Source organism: Pollicipes pollicipes, unplaced genomic scaffold (assembly GCF_011947565.3).
Source record: "Pollicipes pollicipes isolate AB1234 unplaced genomic scaffold, Ppol_2.1 Scaffold_6836;HRSCAF=8101_pilon_pilon_pilon, whole genome shotgun sequence".
NCBI lineage: Eukaryota > Metazoa > Arthropoda > Thecostraca > Pollicipedomorpha > Pollicipedidae > Pollicipes > Pollicipes pollicipes.
The window spans coordinates 9,541-19,330 of record NW_023596948.1 but is presented as its reverse complement, the minus strand read 5'-3'; the positions used below and the strand labels follow the sequence as shown (position 1 = coordinate 19,330).

The 9,790-nt window shown below is 53.2% G+C and overlaps 1 protein-coding gene across 4 annotated transcripts; it reads left to right on the top strand.

Moving 5' to 3' along the window:
• The first annotated feature begins 1,067 nt into the window (after window positions 1-1,067).
• LOC119108848 (thymidylate synthase) lies at window positions 1,068-7,657 on the top strand. Of its 4 annotated transcripts, none has more exons than XM_037232393.1 (7): window positions 1,068-1,086; window positions 2,015-2,095; window positions 3,340-3,487; window positions 4,051-4,230; window positions 6,093-6,213; window positions 6,782-7,007; window positions 7,417-7,657. In XM_037232393.1, exons 2-7 carry the CDS (start codon window positions 2,048-2,050, stop codon window positions 7,624-7,626), a joined length of 933 nt encoding a protein of 310 aa, XP_037088288.1. In that variant the 5' UTR covers window positions 1,068-1,086; window positions 2,015-2,047; the 3' UTR covers window positions 7,627-7,657. The 4 variants fall into 4 exon arrangements, with proteins under 4 accessions (XP_037088288.1, XP_037088286.1, XP_037088289.1 ...); XM_037232391.1 differs by having other exon boundaries at window positions 1,079-1,125; XM_037232394.1 differs by lacking the exon at window positions 1,068-1,086 and adding an exon at window positions 1,127-1,145.
• Window positions 7,658-9,790: the final 2,133 nt, after the last annotated feature.

Here is a 9,790-nt window from a genome sequence, read left to right as displayed (position 1 = left end):
TACCTACATGCCTTCATCTATATAAGGCTGATGGTTGTCATTCTATATTTCAGCATAAAAAGTGCTACAATACCCTTATCCTTCACTGTGATACCACATCCACCAACCATGGGACACCGGCAAAATTGGGCACTAAATGGCCAAGTATGCCAGAGGCCCACACCAGTAACAATGGAATCACTCTAAATTGCAATGCATTTGGTTCAGCACCTTGACTTTTGGTGCACAGGCCATCCAAATGTTATGCTAAGCCTGATGCCAGGGACAGCATTTTAAAGGAGGGTAACTGAAGGGTGAGGGAGGAGGTTTCAGACAGCATAACACCATGCTCAGATAGAGTTGCACATAATACCACAATACAAATAAAGTATTTCCAAACATTAAGCCTGCATACTGTTGGCTTTCACATCTGACAAGCAGCATGCCCACCTTTCTTTCACATCTGTAGCGCAGCTGGGGGCTATACAAATGTTAGCTGTAAGGGACGTTACACTAACACAGCATAAACCGAGTGGGAGGGCGATCTTTGCCCAGCGTCACCAGTGTATAACAGGGGAAAGGCGGGATCGAAAATATGGAAAATGTATAGCGTATCTTTTGGACTACTTCTCATAATCAAAGCCCACAAACGTGGAGAAATTGTAAGAAAACACGCTACTACCTTATACCTTTAAACGTTTGTTGTAACCTCTGACTCCTGCAGCCCAGACCCGCTTCGCTGCGGTTGTTGACTGGGGCAAGGACCGCTGCTGCCAAGACCGTAGTAGTTTGTAAGTAGTAGAAAAAGTCATCGCGCACTGCTCCCCAGCGTCATGTTCGGCGCAGCTGCGCCACGGGAATGCACAAACAATATAAAAGAAGGATAATTATATTTTATTGAAGTACTATGTACCAGGGATGTTTCATAGTGCTTGAAAAATACAGTTGCTATTAGAATGCATAACGCAGTGTTTCGCATCTTTGAAACAAAAACTGCATATTCCAGCTTCAAGAACCAGAAACATGAAATCCATCACTAAGAAGGAGGTCAATGCAGCGCAGCTCTGACAAAAAAGGCCGCCGTCGCTTGGCCCGAGGCTATGGCCGGTGAGCCTCGGGCGGGCCGTAACGGTTTTGCACATTTTTGTAGGCAGGCAGGCTTTGAAGTGATGATATATGCGCTGTGGGAAATGTGACATGTGTTGAGTGCTTCATTTCAATGCATAGAGAGTGCTGGGCTTCTGCTTTGATGCTTCCCAGTTTTGGGCAGGTCCAGTCCTTTTCCAAATGGCACAGCCAACTCCTCTGTTTTGGGGCAGGGGCTGGTGGTAATTGACCAAGAGGTGGGGTGTCTCCAGTACCATCCTGACAATCTTATTTGCCTCTACTGACTGCTTATTACCCCCACTGCTATGCTCAATATGAATTGATCAATTAATTTGCACACTAAGCTAGTTATTTAGCATTTTGCACAGTACATTAACAAATCTAAAATATTTAAAAAATGTATCAAACATCTCACAATACAAACAAGAAAATCTTATTGTCAGAGCAGCAACACTAAAACTGGCTTTTCTGGAGTGGCATCGATTTGTGGCATGTTCTCTTGATCAGCACAAGCAGTGCAAACTGGTGCAAACTTCTGCTTTTGTGCAATGATTTTTGTGTGAGAGCTTCAACATAATGATGGCTTTCTGGCTGCATGGCTGCTGCAGGCAGCCACATCTAAGACTGAAAAGAGTAATATTGCTCACTTGGACACTTGAATGAATATCTGTTGCTGAAAAATGAAAGATTAACCATTTATGGTGTGCATTTTGTGTATGTGTCAATGTATACATCTCATGAATCTAACACAAAAATGTCCTGGGGTGAGACATTGAAATTATATTTTGTATAAGTTAGGTCTTAGCTTGATTGTATAATTGTAATGTAAGGTTAAGTATGCAAAGTAAGTTCATTATGCTTTTATTGCATCTAATGTAAAGTTATGTTATTGCTAATTATTCTAATGCTTATTGCTTTTTACTTTCAGGAATATACATATATACCTGAAGAACTGCAAGCCATGGCTGAGCAGGGTGATACCGTAGCAGGCAGCTCACCTGTTGTTAAGGTGAGCACTTCCCTTCAAGGAACATACCTTTTCATTCACAGCACTGGTGAGCACTTCCCTTCACATTCAGGTGAGCACTTCCCTTCAAGGAACATACCTTTTCATTCATCTTTAACAGAACTGTTAAGAGTTTTCAGTATCAGGCTTAGGGAATATGCTTTTTATGAATACAATGTTGTTGATTAATTCATTACTATTCTTATATGTGGGCAAGCTTTGTGAAGCAAGTGGTTGTAATTATATCATAATCAATCATTTTGTGTTTTTCCAACATTTCATGTAGTTCATGAGGATGGCTTTCCAAGTAAAGCTAGTATTTGCTTTTGATATCTATAAGCAGTGTTTATCTTCATCTCCTTCAAAGATGATCATTACCATAGGACTTGGCGATGGTGGCAGCTGCCCTGCCTCTTCCCCCCTCTTTTAATCACCCGAGGGGTCTGGATCTGGAGTCAATGTGAAAGGCCCTGCTCATCAATCATCTACCCTTTAAATCCATGCACATGTCTATATGCATGTTACTTAGTGCTATCCCAGCTGCAGTAAGCTTGTGAAGACCCATGCTGGGCTCATGCCCTCCTGAGTCCTAATGCTTTGAAGCATTCATGTTGCTGCAACACAGACATCCAGCTTGTGTCACATTGCCAGGGGGTGGCTCCTTTTTCCAAGGGAGCTGAGATCGGGTGCCTGCTGATCAGCTCTGGGGATACCCCATCTGAGCTCTATGCATCAGATTTCATCCACTTTGAAAAGGACCTCTTGAAGATATAAACTTAATTGAATAATACCTCTTAGCATGGTGGACCTCTGGTTCTTCTTATTGTGGCCTCTTGGGCTGGCTGACATTACTTCATTGTTTTCAATCAGATGCCCTATGCATCTGATTGGGGCCCCTTGGAATCATCTAGACCTCCTGTCAACTATGAGAGCATAATGCTGGCCATCAAAGGCCATCTTAAGGGCAGATATTAGGTCTTGTGTGCCTTAAGGGGCTGCTTTTTTATTTGAAGGAATACTTTCTAGGTTATATGGCACCTTGTCTCAATGTGACAGGCTCCTGATATTTCGAGCTTGGGGGAGGGGGGACAGGGGCGACAAAGATGTGGTTGTTTCCTTTGCCAAATTAATAGGGGCATCTGTCTTTGGCTGCTGGCAGCACCACCCCAGCACGTTGTCAATTTAGAACCGTGCCCTTGGGCACAACCATATGCACCAGCAGCACCTGACTGTCGTGCCACTGCCAGGCCGACAAATCCAACGAGCCCCATGAGGAACAACAGTACCTGGACCTGATCCGTCGCATCATCGAAACCGGCGTTCAGCGCGATGACCGCACGGGAACCGGCACTCTCTCTGTGTTTGGCACCCAGATGAGATTCTCCCTTAGAGATGGTATGTGGAAATGCATGGCACATGTTAAGGGTGGTTGGTGGTGCCCTTAACTTCATTAATCATTAAGAGGAAAGTGGAAGCTTGCTCGTCACCTTACGTGCTAACCAGCTCGTGTGTGTGTGTGTGTGCCATGTACAGAGCCACAAAGATGTTGATGACGCCGACAGACACCCTGTGCGTGCAGGCCGTCTCTAGTGCGTGCAGGCCGTCTCCAGTGCATACAGGCCGTCTAGTGCGTGCAGACCGTCTCTCGTGCGTGCAGACGGTCTCCCGTGCGTTCAGGTCGTCTCCCTTACATGCAGGCCGTTTGCCATTCGGCTAGACCGTTTCCCTTTGATGCCGGTCGTTTCTCGTGCGTTCAGGCCGTTCCCCTGTGATGCCGGTTGTTTCTCGTGCGTTCAGGCCGTTCCCTTGTGATGCCGGTCGTTTCTCGTGCGTTCAGGCCGTTCCCCTGTGATGCCGGTCGTTTTCTCGTGCGTTCAGGCCGTTCCCCTGTGATGCCGGTTGTTTCTCTTGCGTCCAGGCTGTTCCCTCCTGATGGCGGTCGTTCCTCTTGCGTGCAGGTCGTTTCCCACTGCTGACCACGAAGCGCGTGTTCTGGCGCGGCGTGGCTGAGGAGCTGCTGTGGTTCATCCGCGGCAGCACGGACGCCGCCGAGCTGCAGCAGCGCGGCGTGCACATCTGGGACGGCAACGGCAGCAGAGAGTTCCTCGATCATCTGGGCTTCACCGACCGCCGGGAGGGTAAGGCCGCGCCGCCGCACCGCCCGGTGGCAGGGCCGGGGCAGAAAGAAAGCATGCGGGGGCACCCGGCCGGGCAGGGGATGCTGCATGTGGAGGTAGAGGTGATGGGTGCCCCGGGGAACGGTCTGCGTGAGCGGATGGCCGCTAGAATCAGTCCCATCTCTCGTCTCCTGGTTGAGGTGAACAAACTGCCTCTGTTATTCCGACGCGAAAGCTCAGCGCACGGTACACCCTAAAACTCGCACAGTTTGTGCACGTCTTACCTGTCGCTGCATTTTTTGCGTCATTTTCCCAACAAGTAGGCACAGAGTGCGCTGGGGTGTGTGCCAGCCGGACTAAATGTTTTGCATTGTCCCCCTTCTGTTCGATTTTACCGCTAATCTGTTGCAATCTGGAAGGCGTTGGTCCCGGCGGAGAGCTACTCGAAACTCGCCCTTGCTCTTCCTGAGCGCCGTTTTCTGAATTCAGGCAGGCGCTGCCAGCTCACATAAGGACAGACTGGCGAAAGGCTCGGGATCGCACGAGCACCGATGGCCAGGGAAACGCGCGAAGCCAAACCTAGGTGAATCTCAGTCCTCAGTTTTCATCGCGACAGTAGAGGGGAGGTTAGCCTCTGCCGCCTCGCATAGGTCACACGTCGGGACATGGTTTGCTCCTCTCGACGGGGCAAGTATCGTCATTCCCGCGCTGTGACCACGCGCTGCTCGTCGCTCATGTTCTCGTGCAGTGTCCACACTTGGCCAGCGAACGATATCGTCTCTTTGGTCGTGGCCTTGTGCGGCGTAGTTTCCGCGCTCACTCATAGGTGGGCGCGCCAGTGCTGACGCGGGAGCTGCTCTTACATGTCTTTACGATATTGACTTAGAGGTCATTTACTCACCGTCACAACATGTTTTGATGTCGCACGACCCTGGCTGGATGTACCCCCGACGTACTAAGTTTACGTAAACCGCGCATGAACCGCTCGTTATGGTTTGCCGCCCCGCGCGAGATGCGCTGCAACCGGGCGTAGCACGCGCCTGTTGTATTCATTCCTTTGTTCCCCACGCCTTCTTACCAATCAACTTGTCCTCTTGATACGCGATTCTCAAAACCGACAGCAGTGTTTTACAGCTGCATGCTTTACATGATGGGACGTGGTTGCACAGATGCACATATAGCCGCAGTTGGGCGTAGAAGACCGTTGCCGTCGACTCACCCCCTAAGCCCAAATAGCCTACCGTTCGCTCATATGACCACGCGTAGATGTGCTTGCCTTCGCCAGACGGCACGCTGTCAGATTCCTCGGAGATGCTTGGCTCCGAAATTGGCTTCGTCAGCCGATGGCTGCAGGATGATCTCTGCGGTGTCCGAGGGTCCTAGTTTCTTTCTCCTCTATAGATTGGCCGTGCCTACATTTTTGTCTTAGATATATACAGGGGCATGCATGAAATCATGCAATGCCACAGTATCAGCTGCGTTTGTTTCGGACAGGTCTAACTGGAACATAGCAGGTGAGGTTTTTTCCATGTCGCATGTTTTCGTACGATTTTACTAACATTCCCATCGGTTTTGCATACATTTACATCGTTTGAATGGACATGCAGGTTATGCTACGTGAGCTACGAGCTTTGAGACCAGATACAGCCATGTGTGTGCTGGCCCCCACGTGAGGCCTATAGGCGTGCGTCACAGGCCGAGGCGTTGTTGTTAACTGGCATGCAGGCTGATGATCCGTCCCTGCTGTGGTCCGTTCCGACCTTGTGACTGGCCTGCACTGGAGGTGAAGCCCGCTTCTGTGACTGGAGGTGGTTGGTCCGGTCCGGTCGAGGCCTGGTCCGGTTTGTCCGGTCCGAGATCTGACGAGTGGCGGCGGTGGCCAGGGGACCTGGGGCCCGTGTACGGGTTCCAGTGGCGACACTTCGGCGCCAAGTACCGCGGCCCCGACGCCGACTACACCGGCCAGGGCGTCGACCAGCTGGCCAGCGTCATCCACGACATCAGGTGGACATCCCCGGTCCGCCCCCTCCCCCTCCCGCTGTCGCCGGGGAGGGGACCGCGCAGGCGCTGGCGGCGTGGTTGTATAGCGCGCCACCGAACGGTATGCACTGCGTCGCCATGTTGCCTAGTCTCGCCCTGCATTTACCACTTCAGCAGTTTTCTTCAAAGCTTCCGTTGTTTGAACTTTTCTAACGTCTCATGTGTGCAAGTGTTGAAGGCATGCCGCGTTAAGAATTTCAGATAACCTCGACGTGATCAGAGCGTGGTCGATCTGCTACTCGGCACAACACCGTACGTGGTGTCTGCACCGCCTTCTCTGCGTCTCCTGCTCGTACTTTGGTTATCTCATCTTGTGCTCGCGGTCACGTTTCGTAACTGTTTGCCTTGCCCATATGTGCCATTTTGACGCCTCGCGTGTCAGAGACCCCTGGCGTGCTGTCGTGACCCTTCACGTGCCGCCGTAACCGCTCGTATGCCGCCGTGACCCTCCACGTGCCGTCGCGACCCCTCACGCGCCGCCGTGACCCCGCACGACCCCACCCTGACCCGCCCGGGCCGCCGATCCGCACAGAACGAACCCGAACAGCCGCCGCATAGTGATGAGCTCGTGGAACGCGGCTGACCTGCCGCTGATGGCGCTGCCGCCGTGCCATTGCCTGGCCCAGTTCTACGTGGCCAACGGCGAGCTCAGCTGCCTGCTGTACCAGCGCGCGGCCGACATGGGTCTCGGCGTGCCCTTCAACATCGCCAGCTACGCCCTGCTCACCTGCATGATCGCCCACGTGACCGGCTTGAAGGTGCGCACCGGGGGGTCACGTGACGCCCAGCTTGAGGCGGGTGCTGTATCATCTAACGTACCTGCATGGGTGGTGCCCACAGCTGGAGTGACTCGATCTGGACACCCAGTAATACCCTGTTGCAGAACTACGCGGAGGTAGCTGCTAAATGGTCTATCCCTACAGTTTTGTTGACTGGTACCTTCGCTACGTCGGCTAATCGTGGGTGAAAGCACATGCCAGGGCGGGTATCGGATTTCCCTGGTTTCCGTTGCTTTTATACTTGGCAGTACTTATAGACGACAAGTATTCATCAAGCGTCGTTGTACTATGGTATTCATAATTTTTCGTCACCTTGACTGTTCCACGCCTCGCTCTGAAGCTGTCGCGAAACGTTGCGAGTGATGTGATCGGGCGGCACTGTCGGCAGCCGGGCGAGTTCGTGCACTCCATGGGTGACACGCACGTGTACCTGAACCACGTGGAGCCGCTGAAAGAGCAGCTGGCGCGCGAGCCTCGCCCCTTCCCGCGGCTGCGTTTCGCTCGCGCTGTCGACGACATCCAGCAGTTCACCATGGACGACCTTCAGCTGGAGGGGTACGATCCGCACAAGAAGCTCTACATGAAGATGGCCGTCTGAGTGCACAAAGCTACGCCGGTCTGTGCTTGGAGGTGATTGTCCTGAAGGCCCTAAGATCGAAACGGAGGGTGGCGGTCAGGTAGATTTAGGTCTGGTGGATGGCGGGGAGTTCAGGTTAAAGGGTGGAAGTGGTGGATTACAGACACGCACCAGCTGCTGGAGATGGGCGATGGGGTGATGGCGGGATAGGTGACCGCGAGTTCTCAGCAGACACGCACCAGATGCTGCCAGATCGCGGTGGGGTGATGGCGGGGTAGGTGACCGCGGGTTTCTCAGCCTCATAGATGGCTGTGAACTGATATTGAGAGCTAGGGGACGGTGCGTCGACGAACGCTTGTGCGTAGTTTCAATTATGCGCGAACTTTCAGCTCACGTGCCAAAATACGGGGCATGCGCCTCCTTTGTGTGCTTGGGCTCTGCTCTCAGGATTTTTAAGGTTAAGTTTTAGGCCTAGCCAAGGTTGCGACAGGCTTCAAATTTTCGTTTTGAAGTACTTGAGCTGCCCTCCTGACCATTTTTTACGACCCGGAACCCGGTGGGAGAAGCTCCGAAGTATTCTCAACCTACACTACGTTGTGATATAAATAGGGGATGCTTTTTACCAGGCAACTTTTTGTACTTTTTATTCCTTCTTCGAGGACACGTATCAGCCCCCGCTGTACCTTATTGTCGAACAACATCTCTCCAAACCGCGAGCGTTTGCGCGGCCAGTCATCCCCAGTGTGCGTAACGTCTCGTGCCGGACCGGGCGGCCGCATTGTTTTTGGTGTTGTTCGTGATGAATACATTTCCACGCTGCACAGTCTCTGTGAAGACTCGCTGGTCATTGACATGGCCGTGACCGACACTAAGGACTCGTGACACTATTTCTGCTGTATTGTCGGGTCCCCGTTGGCCTTATCATCGTGGCTGCCGCGCGCCGCTAGCGCACATGGCGCGGGATGTCATCATCGGAGCCCATTGAACTGAATGGTAACCGCGGAACACGGACTGCACTTTGAACAACAGTGAACAGAAATCGCGAGCAACATAGATGGTGCGCATGCCGGCCGGGAGCCGCTGCGGTCCGGACCTCTGAGACGTAACCGATCCTCGCGGTCCGGTCCGGTTGGGGTCCGTCGCCAGTCTCCCCCATCTGGCTGAGCCGCAGCAACCAGTCCTAGGTGGCAGCGCTGTCGACGGCGCGACTCTGTGCCCTGCGGCGCCGCGGGGCCGGGCTGGGCGGCGGCCGACGGCAGCAGCTGCATGTGCCGGCGGGTACCACTCGGTCTGGGTGGCCAGCAGTGAGGTCATGCTGCGCGCGGGCCGCCGCCCACCTGCCGTCCGCACGGGGTCAGGTCACCCTGACTGGTACGGCGCAGCTGCCACGCATAGACACAATGGCCCAGCGTGTGCTTACCGACGCTACCCAATATTTCACCCGATAGGACTGCGCGTCATAATGCATGTCGTGCACTTAAAAACATCGGCAAAAAAAAAACGCGTCGGGCACGAGAAACTGCTGGAGACCCCAGCCGCTTTTGACAAAAAGGTTTCCCGAAGCACTTTCAGGAGCAGTTTTAATCAGTCCGTTTGAAATGACATGACGTTAAAGCTGTTGCACAAGCCGCGGCGCATCTCCGTGTGCAAAGATGCCGGAGTGGGGGAAGTCGCGCCTGCGCCCACACCTGTTGGGCCTGCTGGGGCTCGGCCCTGCACGTGCAGCTGGACCGCCTGGGTCCAGGTGCGCGTCATCACCAGCAGAGTCTGGCGGGCGGCGCGGAGGAGGACGGCGTCACGTTACTGCCGATGCAGCGCGACTCTCCGCTGGCTACCCTCCAACACGGCTGTCGAGAACGGCCCAGGCCGAACGACAGCTGGCGCCCACCGAAACGCGTATCCGGTTCATTGACGTGTCGTGGAGACTACCACCAGCGAACCATCACAAACTGTACGGACATCCATTGAACACATCACTGCCCGCCATGTCGAACCAGCACCAGCAGCTGACCGTCAGATCGGCGTAACATAAGCGACTGGCCGCCATGTTGGGGTAGCGTCCCTCACTTGAACGTCATGTTGGGGTAGTGTCCCCTTACTGACCGCCATTTTGGGAAAGCGTCCCTTACTGACCGCCATGTTGGGGAAAGCGTCCCATGCTGACCGCCATGTTGGGGCAGCGTCC